We start from the raw sequence: 22,294 nt of genomic DNA, 5'->3' as shown, positions 1-22,294 counted from the left end.
ATCCATTGCACCATGTTATGCGGAAGCAAATACAAATAGTCATTAAGATATTAATAAAAGTTCCTCGTTTAAAAAACAATCATAAAAATTATTATGCGAAAAGTAATTGTTTAAATGTAAACGCCTTATAAATATTTTGGGATATTTAAAAAATAAATAATAATCAAATAAAATAGTGCGAAAGGATGAATAAATAAAATAGCATTTAACCTTCGTGAGGACAATTCAACAGAAAAGTGGAGAGGACAATAAGTTTTTTTTTATGAAGATGAAATAGCTTCTATTTTCTTGGTTACTACTAAAAATTTAAATTTAAAATCATGCAAATTTAGAATGAATCGATTACTGCAATTTAACTGGTGAGAAACACACTTATTTGGAAAAAAGATTATTTATTTTTAATAAGTGCCGGTCTATTTTTGAAAAAAGAAAAACAAAAAAAAAAAAAAGGGTTAAACTAATCCGAGTTAGATCACCAAAAGAACTCCACTTGAGACTCATTCAAAACATGAATCAGGGATAGATACACAAGCAAGCAATCAAGATTATCCAAGATCAAGATAAATTGGTGCAAATTGATGGAAATGCACTCAATTTGAGTATATTGGTATTGGTTTTCATTTTGTGTATATATATGTACAATTGGATCAAAATTGTATGTTACAAAATTGTGAGGGAGTTCATGGAAAGAACACTAATTATTCAGAATATTGAGAAGGGATACTCTGGTTTTCACCAATTGCCTATATATGCACTCAAGTTCCTCCTCTGCTTCTTTAATGCTCGACTCCAATGACTCCAATCCTTTCAGAACGTTTTGAACTTGCAAATGTTTGATGTCTTTGCTTGATTTTAGGACAAGCAACTCAGTATCAATGTTCTCTACTTCATTGACTTCAACTTCACATGAATCGCGCTTGGATTGCAATAATTTTGAGATTATAGAGGACTTTGATTTTGCCTTTGGCTCAGAAATGAAAGATAAGATGGATTTGAACGCCGAAACGCTAATTTCCTCGACATCTCTTAGCATGCTAATCGTGTTCGAGTTACTGTCCAATGCTGCTGGTGAACAATTCCTCTCCTTTCTCTTCAAATTTCTCAGAGACTTGCAAATCAGTTTGTTCAACTTCTTTCTAGATAACATATATGCATCAACTTCGCTTATCAAGCAAATGTCTCCGCCTTTTCTTCTCCGGAGAGATAATTCAAGTGCCTGCACACATTCCTTCAACTGTGAGAAAAAGTCTCTTGTGGCGTCACACATATCCAATCCATTTAATGCATTCTCTCCAGACTTGTTTAGATTTTGTTGGGTGGTTGGCAATTGAAGCAAATCATCAACACACTCGAACAAATTTTTTAGGCCATTTAGTTTCTGCCCTATTGATGAGGATTGTGATGCCTTCAACCTGTACAGTTGCTCCTCGATGCTTACTGTTAGAGGATGAGATCTTGATGGTAAACTGATTGAACGAAGATGACAAGTAGCCATTTTTAATTTATTCTGCACAAGAAAGGCTATCAAGAAGATATTTACAGAACGTCTTAGACCTTGGTTATTGTCTAGGCCATCACATTGAACGTCTTATATATAGAAGACCAATAATAGAACTTAGACATCTCAGCTTCTTGATCTTGATCTAAATTGGCTGTCATGTTGTGTTGTGATGAAGCATTCTGATTAAATAAATTCATGATGTATATATATTGTCATACAAATTATGTGCCAAAAGATTCCATTTCCAAGGCAAAAAATCAGCATCAAATTATATAGCATTGAGCTTGTGTCCATCCATCAAATTATTCAATTAAGATAATGAAAATAAGAAATCATTTAATATTGGTACCTGATAGAGTTGTTTCCTGCTTAGTTTTCATGTCCAGAATCCGAACCAACTCCAATAAAATATATCCACAAGGGGATGAAGCTGCATTTGCTTCACAGATAAGAACATGCATGTAATTGTTCTTATTCTCTCTCTAATTCTGCATACCAATTAATAAGGAGACTGTCTGACAACTCTCATTGGGATGCCTGGTGTCAGGGAGCAAGTAGAATCCCGACAGCCTTCATTGTATATAAATTAGATACTTCCATTTACATTTAGCTGATTTCTTTACATGAATCTGGTTGACCAAATGCAAAGCATGATCCACCTGCACAGCTGCAAATCAAGCTTAACTGATTTCTTTATATGAACCAAACAACGAGAAAAAGATGAGAAGGTCATATTTGAATAAGCAATAAACTAAAATTCATATAAGGGGTGAGTCTATTTGCAATTATTTAATTTTGGTCAAACAGAAGTCTATACTCAATAATATACCAAAAGCATTATATTAAGAACTTCTATTGGTGTTCAAGGAAATGTTAAAATAAATTATGACCCCAAGTAAAAGTCATACAGTTGCAAGATAAAGATACAGAAAATGATAATACTGCTCAAAAATTCTCTTCAATGGGGACTTCACTAAGTCAATATATATTTCAAAAAGAATAAGTAACCATTCAGGAAGCAGGTACCTCCAATCGGTTGCTCTATGTCATACAGTAACAAATACAAATAGCTTAAAGATTGGTGAAAAGAAACTTATGGTTGCAAAATAAAATGCAAATATAGCATATATGTTGATATATATGCTCCAGAATCTCTAGAAAATTTGGTTGAAAGGACTGATAAATATTATATACATGCCTTTTACATGCGCAGAGATCTCAGTACATCCTCATTCCATAGTGCTTGCTAGGATCAAATATAAAATGAAACACCAGCTCTATAAATTGAAAAAACGCAACATTTTGAATTCCCTTGCAGTGAAGAACAAAAAGCACAAAGAGAGAAGATACAAATTGAGAGAGAAGATACACAGCAACCTTAAGGAAAATGTTTTCAGAAGTGTATCAGTATTAACTTGGAATTACTTCTATTTGTATGATATATACAATAATGGACAAAATTGATTGATACAAAATTTTGCTAGGGGTTGTTTGAAGCAACAACACTAATGATTTAAAATGTTGAGAAGAGAAACTCTGGTTTTCACCAATTTTCTATAGACACACTCTAACTCTTCCCCTGCTTCCTGAAGACTTGACTCCATAGCCTCCAATCCTTTCAAGACATTTTGTACCTGATTGATGTCTTTGCTTGACTTCAAGAGAAGCAATTCAGCATCAATCATCTCCATTTCATTGGCTTCAACTTCCTCTTTACAAGATACATGCTTGGGTTGCAATAATTTTGTGACAATGGACCATCCAGAGGGCTTTGATTTTGCCTTAGACTGCATGGTGAAATATAAGATGGACTCAAACACAGCTAGACTAATCTCCTCAGCACCTTTTAGCATTGTAATTACTGTATCAGAGTAATCAGCCAAAGTTGTTTTTCTGCAATTCTTCTCATTTCTCTTCAGATTTCTTAGATACTTGCAAATTACTTTAGTCAATTTTTTTCTAGATACCATGTATGCATCAACTTCATTCAAACAAGATTCTCCTCCTCTTGTTCTTCGAATAGATGATTCAAGTCCTTGCACACATTCTCTCATTTGCAACAAAAAATCTCTTGTGGCGCTGCAGATATCCAACAGCCCCAAAGATTCATTCAGTGCTTCCTCCACATATTGTTTTTGGTGCTCATGAGAGAGAGCCTGTTGTGTGTGATGCAGTTGAAGAAAATCACCAACGCACTCGTATAACTCTTTAAGACAAGCCAATTTCAGGGCTATTGATGAGGAATATGAAGTCTTCAACTTGTGCAGTTGCTCCTCAATTCTTATGCTGAGGGGATGAGATGTAGAGGGCAAGCTGTTGGAACGGAGATGAAAAGAAGCCATTTTAATTTCTTGCAGAAGAAAGCCTACCGAGAATATGAATGTGCAATTGGTCTTGGTGTTTAAGACAACCCATTCTATATCTTATATATGGTAGGAAGCTCAATACACATAACAATCCTTTTCTTTTGCAATATGGATCCATATTAGCTGTCACGTTCCAACTCTTGAGACAGAGCCGCCAATGTCTCCTCATTGTCTTGCTGAAAAAATTAGGCGTTTTGCTGCTAAACAAAACCCTCATGGATTTAAAATCAAATAATAGTCACATTCAATGCCTTTTTCACCGCAGCACCGAGACAGAAAGATCAGAATCAAATTGCAGTGCTATTATTAGGTTATTATAAGCATCGTGAGCAATAATGAACATAAAAGAATTATAATATATTCATCCACGAGCAGAATGCAGCCACACTCACCGGACAGCCAAGAACCAAGTTGGGCAATAATTGACATATCATAGGTATCAATTCAAGATGAATGCAACATGCTACTGACTTCAGCAAGTGGCATCTTCAACAATATATATATATATATATATAAGTAGACGCGACAAGAACCAGCAAATTAGTGCTCTACGTGCTACGGCTTTGCACGGCAGTGTTAGCTTCGGCATTTGGCCAAAACTACTTTCAATTTGAAATTCTTACCTGATAGAAGAGAGAAGAAGATCTCAGCGCGTAATATGCGGCTGCTGTCTGCAGCATCTCCCGCCAAAGCTTAGGGACTCGTGGCGCATATTTATCACCACCTTTCTTTCAAGCATTTTATCAAATGCTTAAATTGCTTTCTATCAGAATTTTACTGTGGGCTTTTGATTGGTGCATGTCTAGTGACCCGGAAAAAACAAGTAAGCGGGCACAGATAACAAGTTACAAACAAAAATAACATTTGGGGCTCACTTTGTTATGGGCTTACTTATAGTTTCAGGCGTTCCAATTAACTCCCAGTAAAATGTGCTTTCGGCGTGTCCAACTTGTATTATCACTTTTTTACAAGGACCAATCAAATTATTCTTGATAAAAAGAATCGTAAAATTGTAAAGTACTCCTATTATCATTTTTCAATAAAATTTTGAAGTAGTTGTCGGTCTAGAAATTCATTCCCTTTGTAGTACTACTATTATCACACGAGATAAGCATATTAGCTACTTGTTTTAGGAAAAAATGCTGGATGAAAATATTAAGTTTCTAATTAAAATTTAGAATGAAATTGCAAATAATTTTATGATTAAGCAAAATAAAACTTAAGTTCATTTTTTAAAACTAAAGATAGTTAGTAGTTTTCCTTCCTTTTTTTTTTTTTTCCAATAAACAGACATGGATATTCTTATGCCAGTTTCAATCGCTTGAATGATTTCTTTATATTGACTTGGTATATTATTAGAGTATTAGCCAGTAGAATCAAACTCTAATTATTAAGAAATGAAAACTTCCATCTTTAGCAGCTGTTGGTTGTAAAAATATTTATAAGATATTATTAATGCATGATTCAAATGATTGATGCCAAAATATTTTCTCTTGTGGTGGATTAAACATTATTTCAAAAAAATAAAGATTAATTACAGACATTAGGACAGCAAAGGAGCAACATCTTCACAGTATCTTTCATCGTCATCCCATGTATGTGTCTATTCTGGAGCAAAAGATGAACTTCATGGGAATTAAAGTGCTTGCAAGTTGCAAATTCTGCTTTAAAGAATGAAACCCCTTATAGGAAGAATCAGCAGGGTAACTAAGGAAGAAGCAGGATTCAAAATAATCACACATAAAAGAATAGTAGAATCCTTACAAATATCATGATACATCAATCTGCCATATAAATGTGACATCCAATTGGTGTTCCCGTAGTCCCTTGCGTCAACTCCCACGAAATCATATGAACTTTATACTGCAGCTCGCGTGGTTCATGATTGAGATTCCTGTCCAGACAGGCACACAACTTGAAAGCTATGGTCTGGATTGGCCGAGTTTGTGAGTTGCTATATGCATCATCGTGTAATGTAGACAAAAGAACTATGAATATCCGGCAGCTGCATTGTCCTCTACTATGACACTTTCCTTTATTTCATGTATCATTTTCAACACTTGCCACATTGCAGGTCTCTGTTCTGGAGATGTCAAGCTACAAACACTGGCAACTTCAGTGAGCATTCCTAGTTGGTTATCTTCTGCACCGTCACCTTCCCTCACTGCTTTAACCCAGTCCAACATATCAGCAGGGGCCAGGAATGGATGGTGTGAAGGATGTTTACCAGTCAGAAGCTCAAGTAATAGGACACCAAATGCATACACATCAGATTTGGCAGTGGCTCGATGGCTTGACTTGCGAGTCTCAGGTGCTTTACATGCTATGGAATCAGGATCTTCAGTAGAAGACGTATCTGCAAGGGAGGCAAGGCAATAGTCTGTGATGCAGGCCTCAAAATCAGCTCCAAGAAGAACATTGGAAGATTTCAGGTTTCCGTGAACTAGCTTCGATGGTTGGTGGATATAGGCAAGACCTTGGGCCAAATCTTCAGCTATCTTTAAGCATGACGTCCAGTGAAGAGGCTTTGCTTGGCTAGATCTTGAACCTGGTCACATTTTTCTCAGTTGTGAGCCACAAATGGATAACAATTTCGATGCCATTTGCTAGTAATGTAAAGCATGAAGAACCATTTGTTTAATTAGAACGCATCTATTTATGGTATTAGATGTTCATTATGGAAGACTATGCAATAAACAATAATCAGATCATGCATGGCACCATTTTCAAAAACGAATCCAGAAAAAAAAAAAAATACCACCAATAAAGTCATTTTATAATCTCTGTTGCTTATCAATCTTTTCCTATACAGCCATCAGCAACAGAAGTTTTTGCAATGCAATCTTAATAGATACAAAGGGCAGCAGAATAACTGGGTAAACGTTCTCAAGAAGTCTTACAAAATGGAGAGATCATGAAACAACAGGCACAGTGAAGTAGATAAAGAAAAACTTATCACAGGGTTTATCTAACTCTTTCTTTTATCAGAATAATCAAATATATCAATCAATAAATGGAGGAACTTTCAGAAATTGATCCTGGATAGCAATATTACTGCGAAGCATGATCTATCCTAGGGATCTAGTCTAAAAGTCACAGTATAGCCACCTAATATGAAAAATGTTTCCTCAAAAGATGATATCATGGGTCATTGGCACATGAAAGAGCTAAGGTCATGAAATATGCCCTTCCAGCATGATTTAGTAGCAATCCTAACTGTACTAAATCAACAAGATTATTCATTACCAGTTGCATGTCATATGGCTTTTCTTATTAGGATAACTCCCACATGACATACTTTATTACATTATCAACTTGCCATGGAACCTAAACGGCTCTGATGGAATATCAATGACCTAATTCTATCAGTCCCTGGATTTGATGAATGCAAGAATCCAATTATTTTACACCATTCAAACCCCAATACTCATATCACTTGAATAATCCTTCTGTCCGGGCATACTTATATTTCCAGATTAGCAGCATAAGTAACTCAACTAGTTAAGCAAAATAATCTACTATTCTCAGACCACATATTTGCTTGTTAATCTTTACCATTGTAGTTGTAAAAGACACATTTTACTCAAGACTAACTTCAATAGGCAAATAATTAAACACATAAATAAGCACAAAGAAAGACACAAAACCACCAAGAATAAGTTGATCCTACAGCAGCGAAGATAACATTTTGATGTCAAGTTCTCAGAGTACCATTTGCATCAAGTAAATGTAAGTGGCTCTGCAGCAAAACTCAACTCACTGTTTCAAGATTTATCCATAAGCATAATCTAGGACTCCCTTAAAAAAAGACCTGGTACACCAGGACAAAAAAAGCTTACAGTTTCAGAGTTTCACCATTTTGACATAGTCAACACCGTGATTGTAGTACTCTATTCATCTTGAAAAATAAAGCCGCAATTGTCGGCATGGTTAACAGAAGCAGTAAATTCCAAAGTCTAAAAAAGTTGCAATAGTTTTGCAGGACTAAACAAAGAAAGAGCACCACAGATCCACACAAACTACTTGAAAATAACACATCGAAAACATGACATGCCAAGAAGGGTCCTACCAGGTAATTTCTGTGGGTCCATGAGACACGTGATATGAACCCAATATATATGTGGTTCATGAAATTGAATGGAATGAAGGATACAGTTCCAAATTCCAATCAATCCTTATTCCTTAATTGAAAATAGCAAGTATATCCATTGCTATGTAATGTATTGTACCCATCAGAAAGAATGAACAATTCACGTATGTAAACCTCACATGATAACTCTAAAATCCAGTAATCCTACCCGCGTCATTTAATGTTCACCGTGTATTAGTAGATAATATTGCTAACTTCACAAAAATTTCATGAATAAAGATTAAAGGAGACATAGTCCTAATCAAGAGGTAAGCCAAAAGTTCACAAAAAATAATAATGGGTTTTTGAAGTATTCACCGTGAATGAGATTGAAGAGGCTGCCGTTGGGTTGATAATCGTATATAACGAGTCTCTCTCCCTTGGCCTGAAAATAAGCCCTAATCGGCACCAAATTCGGATGGCGCAGCACACCGACGGCCTCCATATGTGTTTCAAAAGCATCACTACTGCTAATGGCAGTCTTACTTGCATCAAGCCTCTTTACCGTCACTATTAGCTGATTATCGAGTACAGCCTTGTATGTAGTCCCTATTGTACCTCTACCCAGCAACTCCGCCGATGCCCTCATTAACTGCTCTAATGTGTACAGCTGTGTTTCCCCTCCACAAAACACTAAACTCCCACTCTTCTCTGCTCTTCTCATTTGTGGAATCTGAATTTCTTTCGGCATTGAATGTACTACTACTTCGCTATATTCCCTGATAGCTTGAGCTTCTCCTGTCGAATTTGTATGAATAGACTTTGCAGTTTCAACAGCAGATGCTGTTGCTGGCGGCTGTTTCCTTTCCGACTTTGTTTGTTTGCTCTGTTTCTTAATTAAAACAAAAAAGAGGCACAAAATAGACAAAATCAACACAGAAACACCAGCAGTGAAACCTAAAATAGCAGTGGTTCTCTTGTGCTCCTGCGACGATCGCGGAGACAAAACTACAACACCTCCATTTTCCGCCTGCGCGCTCTGGGTTAGCGGCGCCGTTGGAGAGGTGGCATTTGACGATGACGGCGAGTCAAAAAACGGAGACCGCATCCTAGTACAAGCCTTGTTAATAATCTCCCCACAAAGATCCGGATTAAGAGAAAACGAAGACGCATCAAACTTAGACAGAGTAGGCGTTACCGGAATCGGTCCTGTAAGATTATTTCCAGAAACATTGAAAAATACCAGAAAAGTTTGGTTCAATGGCGGGAGAGTTCCGTCAAACCGGTTCCACTCTAGCTGAAGCGAATTGAGCCGGTCAAGAGAAGACAACTGAACCGGAATCGGACCAGTAAGATTATTAAAAGAAAGATCAAGAACAACAAGCCTATGCAGCAACAAAACGGAAGGAGGGAAAGATCCAGAGAAAGAGTTATGGCTTAGAAACAGAGATTTCAAGTTAAAAAGAGACGAGAGATCAGGAACAGGACCAGAGAGCGAGTTGTTCCGTAGACTGAGGTCTCGGAGCTGGTCAAGGCGGGAGAGAGTGTAGGGAGCGAAAGTACCACGAAGAGCAAAACCTTGAAGGACGAAGCGAACGACACGGCCTTGAGCACACTTGACGCCTTGCCATTGACAGTAGTCGAAGCGCTCGTTAATAGTGTAAAGAAGCTTGTTATCTAAGTCGGCTTTGGACTTGAAAGAAAGCAACGAAACGGCGTCGGGTGGGAGAAGGTAGCTTGTTTGGGAAGCAGCGAAGGCGAAACAGGAGGCGAAAGAGAGGAAGAAGAAGACAAGAAGAAGTGGCATTGCATGAGAAAGTGAAGAAGACGAGTGAGTGAGAGAGGAAGTAGTGTCTGTGTTTTTTGAGGTGGCTGTGTAGGTGTTTTGCGGAGCAGCTGGCTTTGCTTTCTAGTGGGAATCAGGAAGTCACGTGGGAGTGGGGATTAGCGACTGACGAAGTGGGGAATAGCGACTGACGAAGGGAGAAATTTGATTCCCTTTTAGGCGCGTGACTTCAGTTTATATATGCTTATTTCGAAGAGGGAAAAATTCTGTAATTCTTTACATTTTTTTATTTTTCATATTAATAAATAGATACTTATATTTCTTTTTTATTTTCCCCATTTTGTGAACAACAAAAGACTGATTTTTGAGCAGTCTATAATTAATATCTTACAGTTTTATGTACCTTCTAGTTATAAATTTAGTATTCAAATGAATGAAACTCATTTTAAAAGCGTCAATTTAATTAATTTACTATTTGCAATTACTTACATATGGTAACAAAATTTTTTATAATTTTGACGAAATATCTAATACTTGCAATATTAGTATCGTTAAAAATTAGGGGCAGTGTACCTACAATAGTAGGTATGATAGTCCTATCTACAAGGGTTGTTATAGGAAAGCTTTCATCTTGACATGACATGGGATGACAGTTAAGTTATGTAATGGATTAATGCTCCTCCTTATGAATTCCATTTTTATTAAAAAAAAAAATTGAAGTTTATTGAGGTGGGAATTAACTTCGGCGCGTGGGAATGGAAGGCATAGACAGTATGATATTAATTGGAGACAGCATTCGGATATCCAATAAGCGCAGACTGTACGTACCCTGTGGTTGACTATAATGTTCTCTGCAAGGAGCATAAATTAGCGCAGCTAAGCAACTAGTTTTATGTAGACTAAAAAAAATAGTTACGCAAAAGTTCAGTTTAATCGGATTTTTAATTGGGTTTCAACGTGCTCTCGTTTAATAAATAAGTCGAATTCCAACTTAATGATATTCAATACGAAATTTCATCAAATTTTATCAAATATATATATATATTATTTTAAATTAGTCGAATTTTAAATTTAAAATTTTTTAATTAAACTCAAGTCTCAATTAAATTTAAACTGTCATGAGCTAAGTTTGAATTTAAAATTTTAAGACTCATATTTCAAACTGAATTCAGGACAAGTTTTGAGTCTAGCAGATTTAAGCTCAGTTTTTTTACGCTCCTGAGTCAAGCCACATTGCTGGCACATTGGTTCACATGTCAGTATTTGGCTCGCGTGAGTAAATTGGGCCGTGCATCAATGAGTCTATCGAGTTTAGGTGCTTAATTAAGCTTGGAGAGGAATGGCATTAGCATGGATATTTCGACCTTGGAACCGAATGTTTTACTATTAATTATAACTAATTATTGGATAACAGCTTTAATTGTACGTCAAGGCTAAATTTAATTGATATCAGTAACTAACTGTAATCACCGCCTTTTTATTTCACAATCATCTGCTTTTCGAGTTTCCAATTTAAGATAAATTATTTTCACCCAAGTGAAAGGTCTGCTTCTCTCACCAATTGGGCATACTTTTCCATTCTATTTAATTTCTAATTTATATATTAAATTTGTTTCCTTATTAAGTTGATGCACTTTTATCTTACCTTTTCACTAAAATGTGAGGGAATGAAAAAAATCTCGGTTAAAAATGCTTCTCACGTATGGACTTGACACCGTGCGAGCATAGCTATTAGACTAAGAATACTTTTGAGATAAATCGAAAAGAAAAATGCGAGAAAATGACTTAATTATACCCTCTTTAGATTTTACTCATAGACTAAATTATTAAAAAATTTATTTTTTAAATGAGAGTGTCCTTTAGACAAATTTTATTCAAAATATAATAACTTTTATTTCGAAGTAAGTGATAGTAAATTATATTTAAATTTATTAGACAATTTTTGTAAAATCAAGAGTTTGGGTATATATATATATATTAAACCAAGAGTTGGATTTATATAAGTTTATATTTATACGTAAAAGATTAAATCATGGAATATTCTATATTTTGTACAATGTTTTTTGAAAACCAAAAAAAGATAATTGTCATAGAGAAATGAGCCCAAAGGTACAACAAAACAACCATCTATTGCGGCGGAAAATGGGTTAAATTTTAGTGAAGGATTCAAAGAAGGGAGAATGTGACTTTGTAGATTAAATTGTTGAATACTATCTTTCTGAAACCACTTTTTGTTAGTGTCCACTGTGAAGAATTTGGTAATGGATTAGCACTTAGCAATTTCTTGGGTGCTGCTGGTTGCTTCAAGATAGAATCATGTCACCTTTTAAGAAAGCCAAATCCCATCTGCCCCTTCCTTTTTAAGCTAATTCCACTTAAATAACATCAGCATGTGCTCTTCATATCACCACATTAAAATATCCCCTTTGCCTTTTCATTCTTTTCCATAATTCTTCCTTTTTTTTTTTTTTTTTGCTTGGAGCGATCAGAAATATGATTAAATCAGTTTGTGTATTTATTAAAATTAATTTCTTTAACATTAATTTAAAATTTTAATTCAATTTTCAATTAAAAAAAAAACAAATGGGTGGAAATAGTAATGTTTTAGGTGAATTTATGATGATGATTGGGCCACCAGACAATGACAAAGCCCAAAGCTTAGATTGAAAAGCCTTTATTATCAAAATTTGTGAGCTTCTAGACAAAAAGCAAACAGGAAATGATCTTTTGTAGTCATTGTTGGTTATTTTTCAGGCAAAACCGATTGTCTAGCTCTTGATTGATATGACTAGAGTTTTTGCATAGGCCAGCTGTATCATATCCTACCCCTGTTAAAAAGGCCCATTTACATTTGGGTTGGGCTTCAATTTCATCCATGTTAACTGGCCCACTTCAACTTCTGGACCCTTCTTTGATCTCTGGTTACAAAATTCTACATTTCTTCTAACCAATAGTTGAAATCAAAATCAAAATTAACTATTTCAGTTCTCCAACTCACAAAATTGAATAAATTAATTTTTTTCATGTCATTTGTTTCGAACTAATTAAAATTAATCCTCCAATTTTAATCGACCGGTTAAACTTAACTCTAATCATTTTACTTGCTAGGTGTAATTTCATCATTCTCCTTGATTAGAGAATAAGCAATATTCGTTAAACTAATATTATGCATTTAGCATATGTGTGGAAATAATTGTCACGAAAGGGATATATCTTAAATAATTATTTGAGGATTTTCAATTTTAAAATGGGTTTGGTTGGTAGGATGTCCAGCGTGAAAATGTTGGATTGGATTTTTTTTAAAGAATAAATAATTAGAACTTTGATAGTGGTAGGTGCTTCAAAATTTGTGGTGCTTCAAAATTTGTCTCCACTGTAAGCTTGCAGTACTCTCGTACATTAATTAATTTTAATTGATATATAATTATATATCATTGAACTACCAATTCAAATTTTGCAATACTACAAAAATTGATTTTAGTTGTTTCTGTAAAATACTTTAACTTGTATGAAAATATTTCCTACTCCATTATTTGGAATATTTAGAAAAATAAATTAATGAAAAATATTTTATAATCAAAAGAAAACTAAATTATATTGAAAAAAACTTCTTATTCTCCAAAAAGGAAAATATTTTTCTGACGTTGACAAATTTATTATAACCTTATAAATGTATATTTTTTAATTTATTAATTACTAGTAGCTACCATTACCAATCATCATTCTCTACCGGCTACGGTCACCGGCGACTTTTATAATTTATTTTTTTATTTTTATCATATTTAATAATAAAAATTTTAAATACGGCATATCTATTATTATAAATATTTTGTAATTTTATGAGTTAAAGATTTTAATATTTTTTAACTAATTTTCAATATTGCAATCAAAAATAGAAAATAATTTATTCAAAAAATGTTTTCTTTGAAAAATATTTTTCAAAGGTTAGTTGTTTTTTTGAAAATAAATAGAAACTCAATCTTAATAAATTCGAAATTCAGCGTGAATAATATTACAAATTACATTTGTTTTCAGTGTTAGATGAACTTTATATTGCTTTAACAGAATTAGTTATAGCTAAAACCCGCTACATCCTATTCATATGCTTGAAAATAACATAAAGTAAATAGTCTATTGCTATTGCATTTCCATTTCATATAACTGAAAGACAATACTTACTTGCTCGGCGTTTCTACTAATGTTTTAAAATTTTATGAAACAGACGATAAAATATTATTCTCTTAAACGTTTAATGAACCCAATAAAATAATTAATAACTATTTAAATAATTAATTTTAGGTAACATGAGCTCAAAGTTTTTATTAAATTAGCTTAGTATGTGTGTTTCTATATAACTTGTAACATGTATATTATTCACAAGCTTGGAACCACCTCCAGTTTGTAATATAATGAATAGAAAGGACAGGTAGCTAGGGCATAATCTAATGATTAATTATTAAAATAGAATAGGTTGCAGGTAATTGGTCTCTCTCAAAGGTAACTACTTATTTAAGAAATGACACATTTATTTAATATGATTATGTTAGGTTACTTGTAAACTAAAACAAGGAAAAGCGACTTTTGGCTAGTAATTAGTTATTGGGTCGCTAGACTTATACCAGCTACTTTGCTTCCACCAGCTCCAGTCCAACCACTTTGTGTTTTGCACATCAAAATTGGATTAATTACATCAATTTCCACTCTCTTTCAAATAGTTAAAATTAAAAATTGGCTTTTGACAAATCACAATTGCATAGCAACAAACTCAACTAATTAATAAAATATTTAAAATATGTTAATAAACTTTGTCTTAACACATATCTAAAATCTTTGGGTTTCAATGTATTAGTGTTTAACCATTTGAATTAAACTTTATTTCCAGTCTTTGAGTTTCAGGAGCTGAACGTTAACCATTTAGGCTAAGTGCATATGGCTTAATAAGTATTATTATTTTTGTCATTTGATACCATATACAATGATATTATACGCTCTATATCACTGAAATCAATTACAATGGTTTCAAATCCATCAAGAACCTATTATAAAGAAAATAATACAAATTACATTTAAATCATTACATAGATTGAGAATTCAACTTGGGGCGTCACCTCTTACCATTAGGGCTACGGATCATTTGCGGCTCAACAAGTGATAATTAAGGAAAATAATAATTAACTTCAAAATGCATTGTAATTAGGTTTTCTATAATATATTATTTGATTGATTGTAAAGTGACGCATGTCACATTCATATTTGCTGATCCACTGTTACTTCAAAATATATTATTTTTGCACTAGAGCTCTGTAACCCATCTTTAAATCATTCCCTTCTTTTCTCATTTCCATCAAAACCTTGACCACAAAGAACAACAAAAAGAAGAGAGAAATCTTTCTCTCTTGCACAAAAACATGAAGAACAATAACAATAACAATACAAAGCTTATTCTCCTTCACCCTTATATCCAGAAACAAGGAAGCTCTAATCGCTTATGGCTTCTTGCCTTTGTTTCATTTTTCACTATTGCTTTTCTTGTAACTCTTATATACACAAGAGACTCTTTACCTAGTAAAACCGCCACATCTGCTGCTGGCGCCGCCATAACAACTGCCGCTTCCTCCTCTATCTCCGCCAATGCACCATTACCTACCACTGTTATCAATACTCTTCTCCATTATGCTTCAAGATCAAATGACAGTTTCCATATGTCGTATTCTGAAATCAAACCCATATCTGATGTTCTTAGAAAATGCTCTTCTCCATGTAATTTTCTTGTTTTTGGGTTAACACATGAAACCCTTCTTTGGAAAGCTTTAAACCACAACGGTCGAACAGTTTTTATAGATGAAAATCGCTATTACGCAGCCTATTTCGAAGAGTTACATCCAGAAGTCGATGTTTTTGATGTGCAATACACAACAAAAATGGGAGAGTTTAAAGAATTGATAGCTTCTGCAAAAGACCAAATACGCAACGAATGCAGGCCAGTTCAAAATCTACTTTTCTCTGAATGTAAGCTTGGGATCAATGACTTGCCCAATCATGTATACGAAGTAGACTGGGATGTTATATTGATCGATGGGCCACGCGGCGACGGACCAGAGGGGCCAGGGAGGATGACACCAATATTTACAGCAGGAGTGTTAGCTAGAAGCAGAAAGGCCGGAAATGGAAAGACTCATATATTTGTGCATGATTATTACAGAGACGTGGAGAAAGTGTATGGGAATGAGTTTTTATGCAGAGAAAATTTGGTAGAGGCTAATGATATGTTAGCTCATTTTGTGGTGGAAAAGATGGATGAGAATAGCTTCCAATTCTGTGGCAGCAAAACGTCAAAATCAAAATCAGTTTCTTGATCATCATTTTATAAATAGTAATTGTTTTGTTGGGTATTATATGATCAAGAAAATTAAGCACATATATAGTCATCCTTGCAGTGGTAAAAAATGGTAAGGTAAACGGAAATTTATTGTTATTTATCATCATTTGGAAGTTTTCATCGACTTCTTTTTGTTTTCTTGGAATTGGGGACTGGCAAGGAAAGTAAAAAATAATTCTTTTTTGGCAAATTGTAATTTGGTGTTAATGAAAGCTTCAGTTCATTCCATCTATGTGTTAGTACTTCTCTTTGGTCATGCATGTAATTTCTTTTAATCTTCTTACTTTAAGAAATGGATTTTCAAATACTTGATTAATTCTTCTAAGAAGACAAAGAAATTGGGATTATAATATAATCTAATTAATTACAATATAATCTAATTGTTGAATCCGCATATGATTATCCAAGTGACCAAATTCGACTCTCGTTCTCCTTTCGATTCTCTAAAATTACAGGAAAAAGAAATAACGGAGAAAATGACAAAAATCAACCACATATATATAGAGAACCAAAAATAAGCTATTAAATACAGATTATTAGATGGAATTGGCAATGTTTGTTATACATATTGCCACATGACAATAGAATATACATCAAAGCAAAAGAGAACTGCCAGGCTGGTTATGGCCTATACAGGTCTAGGGCCAGCCCTTAATCAAACAAGTAGCATATTTGCTACTACAACATATTTTAGGTATATGATATCTAGGGGCGTGAAAATATATCATTTTACGGTAATATGATTTACCTAACACGAGTATTAAATGAGTTAGTGTTAAGTTTAAATGAATTTGTGTCATAAATAGGTGATCTATATATGACACGAATTTAAATGGTTCATGTCACAATTTAGCTCGTGTAATCCATTTATCTAAAAATAAAAATGAAATTTTATATATAATATGTATATTAAGCGGATTATACATATTATACATATCATGTTTTTAATTCATATATCACCCATTGAAAATTTAATTGAATTTCTTTTTGATTCATATATAATTCATTTAATTAAATGAATTACACGCGTTGTTGTGTTTTTTTTTTTTTTTAGCATTTTATAACATTTACTCTTAACTTTTTGTGAATAGTGAGATGTTAACTCGATAGAAGCTCCTAACATTATTTTTTTTCATATTCCAATCTATTAATTCATATGTTTATTCTTAAAATCACTCAAGAAATGAGAAGATGGGATGGGATGCCACCCTAGTTTCCGTAAGACTAGAAGCACATGGCTAGGCATGAAAAATAATTAAAGATGAAATTCCTTATATATATATAGATTTTATTTTCATATGCAAGAAAACAACTTTTCATAATCATTCTCGCCTCAGCCTTACAGACACGGAAGCTTTTGAGAGCTTTATATTGTTGGATTTTCCTTTGAGGCTTTGAGAAACATTACAGAGTGGTAAGAGTATACATAATAGCCACTTCTGGAGCCATTTTGTCCTAACTTCACCATCAAACAGCATCAGCCAAAGCTTCAATGGCCACCGACTTCAAATCCATTCCAATTATCGGTAATCAAATCTTCTTCAAATTCGCATATTTATCTACCTATCTGACCCAATAACATAGTAGCTTTTTCAAAGTGTTTTTGTTTAAATATGCAGATATAAGCCCTTTGGTGGCAAAATTCCGTGATCCAGACATGGCTCAAGACCCCACTGTGTGTGAAGTAGTTAAAGAATTGGACCGGGCTTGTAGAGAAGCTGGATTCTTCTACGTGGTACATTTCCTTCCTATTTTTTGTGTTTTATAATTACGTTTAATTCGATTTTGCTGTTATTGATTGTGGGTAGATTGAGTTTTTGGTTTCTGTTTATGTTGTTATTACTGGATTGTTGCTTGTAGAGATAGAATTTTGCTAATCTGTTGATTAAACGAAAACTATAAAATTAAGATAGTGTTAAAAAGGTGAAAAATTGTATGACAGTGATTTTGATGGGATTCTGATAGTGTTGATGGTTTCCAGTCTGTTGCTGGAACTAGTAACAGTTAGTGCTATTAATTCATTACTAGCAGAAAGGAGAATCCGCAACTTTTAATGCTTCTACCTTGATCATTGCTTTTAATTGAAATTGGAATAAGAAAACAAAAGGGCAATTTCTTCTCTACATGGTATTGCTTACTAAATAGTCAGGGGAAAATAAGATTACTATGTTCTTATAATTATTTTATATGGCTTTTGTTCTTATTTTTTATTTTCTGTATGCTTTTTTGCTCTGTGGTTGATTAGAAGGGCCATGGTATACCTGATTCTCTCATTAAAGAGGTTAAAAGTTTGACGCACAAATTTTTTGATCTTCCCTATGAAGAAAAACTGAAAATCAAGATGACTGCTGCTGCTGGATACAGGTTAGATCTTCGAAATAGCTTGATATATCTAAAACCTAATTTATCAATAGCACTGATGTACCATATTCAAGCAGTGAGCTCTCTTTTTGGATTCAGGGGATACCAGAGACTTGGAGAAAATATAACTAAAGGCATTCCTGACATGCACGAAGCTATTGATGTAGGTTTCGCTTGTTTACCTTCATCCAATAAGTTTGATCCCAAAATGTTTGTTGTGCATTTTACATTTTTACTAGACAAAGATTTTTTTTTTTTTTTTCCTTTATTAATAAGCTTAAGATTATAAATATACATGAAAAAGATAATCATTGGTGTCCACTTCCATATTGAACTTCCTTGCTCATTTCAGAAGTGCTGTTGCTTTTCTTTCTTTAATTCTTTCTTCCCTGGAAATCCACTGTAGTTATGTTTGTGTTCATTGTAGTGTTACAGAGAAATAAAAGCAGGGATGTATGGAGATCTTGGCAAACCCATGGAAGGATGTAACCAATGGTATGTGAAATTTCAAATTGTTTTTGTCTAATTCAATTTCAAGTGTTTTCCATTCAGAATATTGCTAAACTTTGATGCCGTTTCTTTTCTTATCCTCACAAGTGATTTCGGCCATATCATTTGAATTTGACTGGATGTTCAACCATCAAACCTCAATCAAGACTTTGCTGCCTATGCTGAATTGGTATTAGCAATGCCATTGTAGCAGCAAAGCTAGTCTTGGACAGAGGGTTTCAATTAAATCCTGGAGACATCAAAGTTCTGCCTGCTGGAACACAGACCTGAAAATGGGTTTTCTGCTCTATCATGTTTGGCCACATCCAAAATGTCATTATTTATAAGAAACCCTCGAATAATTTCGAATGGATTATCAATCTGTTTTTACAGTTCTTGAAATGGCTAGTCAGAGGAAACTCCTAAAACGGTTGTTTGGCGTAGTTCCACAATTTTAAGAAGCTTGAGGGTTATAATTTATTCAGATTATCATTTTGAAGCTTCAAAGTGCTGATCTTAAGCCTTGTCAAAGTTTAAAAACTTATTGTTGGTTGTCTTTTTGAAGTTGCATTAGTGGATGCTAGATTGGTTATCGAGATTTGATGAATTTGTGGCTCTTATTCATCTCCTGCTTCTTCATGCAGGCCACTTGATCCACCAAACTTTAAACAACTGATGGAAGAATATATCGGTTTGTGCACAGGTATGCTTATTGCGGTGTGGCTCTTTATTATTTGTCTCTCAAAGTTTGATCTGATTAACAATTTCCATTTTTTCTGTTATAGATCTTTCAAGAAAAATCCTGCGGGGAATAGCTCTAGCATTGGCTGGATCAGTTGACGCATTGGAAGGTGAAATAGCTGGAGATGCATTTTGGGTATTGCGTATTATTGGTTACCCAGGTGTCTCCAGTGCAGAAGGCCAGGATTTGACTGGAAATGATATAGGATGGTAATGCATTCTCATTTGTAGTTAATGCTTTTCACTTCCCTTGTGTTGTTAGATCTAATGTAAATGGCTTCCTATATTTTTACGTTTGATTCTGCTCATGTCTTCTGGCCATATGATTACAGTGGAGCTCACACTGATTATGGTAAAGGTCCCAAACATTAAGTGTTTACTGCCTTGTAATTTCTGGTTTATCATTCTCTGTCATCCTAAAGTGTTGCACTACAGGTTTGTTGACATTGGTTAATCAGGATGATGGTATAACTGCACTTCAGGTATGAAATTACGTTGGTCTTCCATATTTTAGGGAAAACCATTTAGTATGTCTCAAGTTTTAACGCTGATCTCTGGATAGAGTCTGCCAATACTCTCAAAGATATCTTTGCCTATCATTATAGAAATCATATATTTTAGATTCTAGAAATCTCTTGTTGCTTTGAGGAATGCAATAACCAGCTGGTTACGTATATGTCCTGTTTTACACCAATCCCCAGACCTTGCAATGGGTTTTACAATACTTTGTATTATTTAATAAATCATCTCAACTATGTCTCAGTCCCGAACTGGTTGGGATTTGTTGAATATTTCTAGAACTTGTTCACATCCTCTCTCATCCATGTCCCGTCAAGCTAGAGACCTATCGGTTCCCTTTATTTTTGTCATAAAAAATTCAAATGCATGTTCTATCAAACTTTTATGCTTACTATTGATCTATGTGTAAACATTCCCATGATGTTTCTGTTTTCCTTATTGAAGATCAATGATAACAAATAGAATTACATCTTATCTCTCTTAAAATGAAAAAAAGAAAGAAGGAAAAACCTATCCTCTTGAGAGGGGTTTTCTAGTTCTAAAGTCTTGTGTACATCTTCTATGGCACGTATGTTTGCTGCCATTTCTGCACACAACCTTCTCTGAGACCAGTTAAATTAAGCTATTGATTTTATATATGGAGATTGCGCATAAAAGGTAGGAGCCTGTTTCTGGTTAGTAAAACCTTAATTGAGAAGTCGAAGGATCTTTGCGTCTTTTTCTGATTTCATATTTGCTGCTGTATGTCCTGGTTGCTTTTTATGTTTCCCAATTTCTAAATTAGACAAGTTGCTGAAGGTGAGAAACCTGTCTGGTGAGTGGATCTCTGCTCCTCCAATTCCAGGAACATTTGTTTGCAACATTGGAGACATGCTAAAGGTAAGGTCAACTGACCTAAGGCTCCATTTGATGAGCTGTTGTGGAATATAATATAATATAATATAATTAAATATATAACTAACATAAACAGTAACATTACACTGGAAATGCATTTGATTACACTATATTACATTTCATTATGGTTCACGAAATGTAGCCTTCATGTCTATATTCCTCTTGGTTCTGTTATATCATACTTATGGGGCCTCAGCAAATTACAGATCTGGTCAAACGGTTTGTACGATTCAACTCTGCATCGAGTTATCAACAACTACCCAAAATATCGTGTATGCATAGCTTATTTTTATGAGGTCAGTCAATATTTCAATTTATCTCTCGTCATCTTTTCATTGAAAATTGATAATTAACATGTGATTTTATTGCATGAACAGCCTAATTTTGATGCAGCCGTAGAGCCTTTAGAAATTTGTATAAAGAGGAGTGGTGGCATAAGGAAGGCTGGGAAAGCAGTTTACGGTGAGCATCTAGTGGGCAAAGTCCAAACTAACTTTGTTTAACTTTTCTTGTAATTTGTAAGTGTGTACTGTTGTGTATGCTACTGAATAATACCCTGTTTCTGCAACAAGGTTTGTTTAGCATCTATGCTTGTGTTGAATGGATTTGTATCTTTTATCCCTTTTTTTTTTTTTTGGCCCTACTCACGCTTGAGAAGCATTTTATATTGACAACGTACAAAATTTTATTATATTTTTGAACTGAGTTTTATATTTTTAAACAACAGAAATTAAAGTAGCATTCAAAAAACTCAAAATTAGAAATTTTAGCAAGTTCAGGACAAAACAAAGCACGAAAAGGAACTGAATAAATTTATAAAAAAAAATCAGAAAAAAAAAGTACTATCTTCATTTCATTTTGTTTACATTTTGTTTACATGGTTTGACGAAATATGCATATTAAGAATTTAGTCAATAAAAGTTATTTTGCTCTTTTTTACCTTTAATAACTCATTAATATACTAAAAGTCCTTCATTCAATGAACAATTATAAAAGTTATTATGTAAAAAATAATTATTTATATGTCTAAATTTAGAAATTTTACAAATATTTTGAGACATCTAAAAAATAAATAACAAGTAAATAAAATAAAACGGATGAAGTATTATATATATATATATATATATATGTTTGTTTTTAGAAAGACGGATTAATATGCATATCTAGAAATCTAATATGTCATAAATTC

General features: G+C 33.8%; 5 protein-coding genes across 6 annotated transcripts; 2 read left to right on the top strand and 3 right to left on the bottom strand.

Annotated features, from left to right (window-relative positions):
* Positions 1 to 495: 495 nt before the first annotated feature.
* Positions 496 to 2,145, bottom strand: LOC105639753 (uncharacterized). Its single transcript, XM_012223898.4, has one exon. The coding sequence runs from the start codon at positions 1,493 to 1,495 to the stop codon at positions 695 to 697; it is 801 nt and encodes a 266-aa protein (XP_012079288.1). The 5' UTR covers positions 1,496 to 2,145; the 3' UTR covers positions 496 to 694.
* Positions 2,146 to 2,781: 636 nt separating this feature from the next.
* Positions 2,782 to 4,812, bottom strand: LOC105639754 (uncharacterized). Its single transcript, XM_089719005.1, has one exon. The coding sequence runs from the start codon at positions 3,841 to 3,843 to the stop codon at positions 3,007 to 3,009; it is 837 nt and encodes a 278-aa protein (XP_089575131.1). The 5' UTR covers positions 3,844 to 4,812; the 3' UTR covers positions 2,782 to 3,006.
* A 779-nt stretch (positions 4,813 to 5,591) lies between these two features.
* On the bottom strand, positions 5,592 to 9,851 carry LOC105639755 (Leucine-rich repeat protein kinase family protein). Its single transcript, XM_012223901.4, has 2 exons — positions 8,315 to 9,851; positions 5,592 to 6,415 (listed from the first exon to the last, which is right to left on the bottom strand). The coding sequence occupies exons 1-2, from the start codon at positions 9,741 to 9,743 to the stop codon at positions 5,856 to 5,858; spliced, it is 1,989 nt and encodes a 662-aa protein (XP_012079291.1). The 5' UTR covers positions 9,744 to 9,851; the 3' UTR covers positions 5,592 to 5,855.
* Positions 9,852 to 15,026: 5,175 nt separating this feature from the next.
* IRX15-L (IRREGULAR XYLEM protein (DUF579)) lies at positions 15,027 to 16,333 on the top strand. Its single transcript, XM_012223902.4, has one exon. The coding sequence runs from the start codon at positions 15,131 to 15,133 to the stop codon at positions 16,076 to 16,078; it is 948 nt and encodes a 315-aa protein (XP_012079292.1). The 5' UTR covers positions 15,027 to 15,130; the 3' UTR covers positions 16,079 to 16,333.
* Positions 16,334 to 17,267: 934 nt separating this feature from the next.
* Positions 17,268 to 21,691, top strand: LOC105639984 (2-oxoglutarate (2OG) and Fe(II)-dependent oxygenase superfamily protein). 2 transcript variants are annotated; one of them, XM_037639619.2, is made up of 12 exons: positions 17,268 to 17,627; positions 17,700 to 17,836; positions 18,347 to 18,465; positions 18,562 to 18,625; positions 18,890 to 18,957; positions 19,596 to 19,654; positions 19,737 to 19,902; positions 20,025 to 20,044; positions 20,128 to 20,174; positions 21,010 to 21,090; positions 21,312 to 21,401; positions 21,483 to 21,691. In XM_037639619.2, the coding sequence occupies exons 1-12, from the start codon at positions 17,594 to 17,596 to the stop codon at positions 21,606 to 21,608; spliced, it is 1,011 nt and encodes a 336-aa protein (XP_037495547.1). In that variant the 5' UTR covers positions 17,268 to 17,593; the 3' UTR covers positions 21,609 to 21,691. The 2 variants fall into 2 exon arrangements, with proteins under 2 accessions (XP_037495547.1, XP_037495548.1); XM_037639620.2 differs by having other exon boundaries at positions 17,271 to 17,627; positions 17,721 to 17,836.
* Positions 21,692 to 22,294: the final 603 nt, after the last annotated feature.

This window comes from Jatropha curcas, chromosome 3 (genome assembly GCF_041381405.1).
Source record: "Jatropha curcas cultivar XTBG-Jc1 chromosome 3, XTBG_Jcur_1.0, whole genome shotgun sequence".
Classification (NCBI taxonomy): Eukaryota; Viridiplantae; Streptophyta; class Magnoliopsida; order Malpighiales; family Euphorbiaceae; genus Jatropha; species Jatropha curcas.
Note: the sequence above shows the minus strand (reverse complement) of the source record. Positions and strands in the feature narration are given on the sequence as shown.

Excerpts from the sequence above, each read along its gene's own strand:
- LOC105639753 (XM_012223898.4), bottom strand. The coding sequence starts at position 1,495 with ATGGCTACTTGTCATCTTCGTTCAATCAGTTTACCATCAAGATCTCAT.
- IRX15-L (XM_012223902.4), top strand. The coding sequence starts at position 15,131 with ATGAAGAACAATAACAATAACAATACAAAGCTTATTCTCCTTCACCCT.
- LOC105639754 (XM_089719005.1), bottom strand. The coding sequence starts at position 3,843 with ATGGCTTCTTTTCATCTCCGTTCCAACAGCTTGCCCTCTACATCTCAT.
- LOC105639755 (XM_012223901.4), bottom strand. The coding sequence starts at position 9,743 with ATGCCACTTCTTCTTGTCTTCTTCTTCCTCTCTTTCGCCTCCTGTTTC. Across the intron at positions 6,416-8,314 it reads CCTCTTCAATCTCATTCACG|GTTCAAGATCTAGCCAAGCA; the intron begins GTGAATACTTCA and ends AAATGTGACCAG.
- LOC105639984 (XM_037639619.2), top strand. The coding sequence starts at position 17,594 with ATGGCCACCGACTTCAAATCCATTCCAATTATCG. Across the intron at positions 17,837-18,346 it reads AAGCTGGATTCTTCTACGTG|AAGGGCCATGGTATACCTGA; the intron begins GTACATTTCCTT and ends GTGGTTGATTAG. Across the intron at positions 19,655-19,736 it reads ATATATCGGTTTGTGCACAG|ATCTTTCAAGAAAAATCCTG; the intron begins GTATGCTTATTG and ends TTTCTGTTATAG.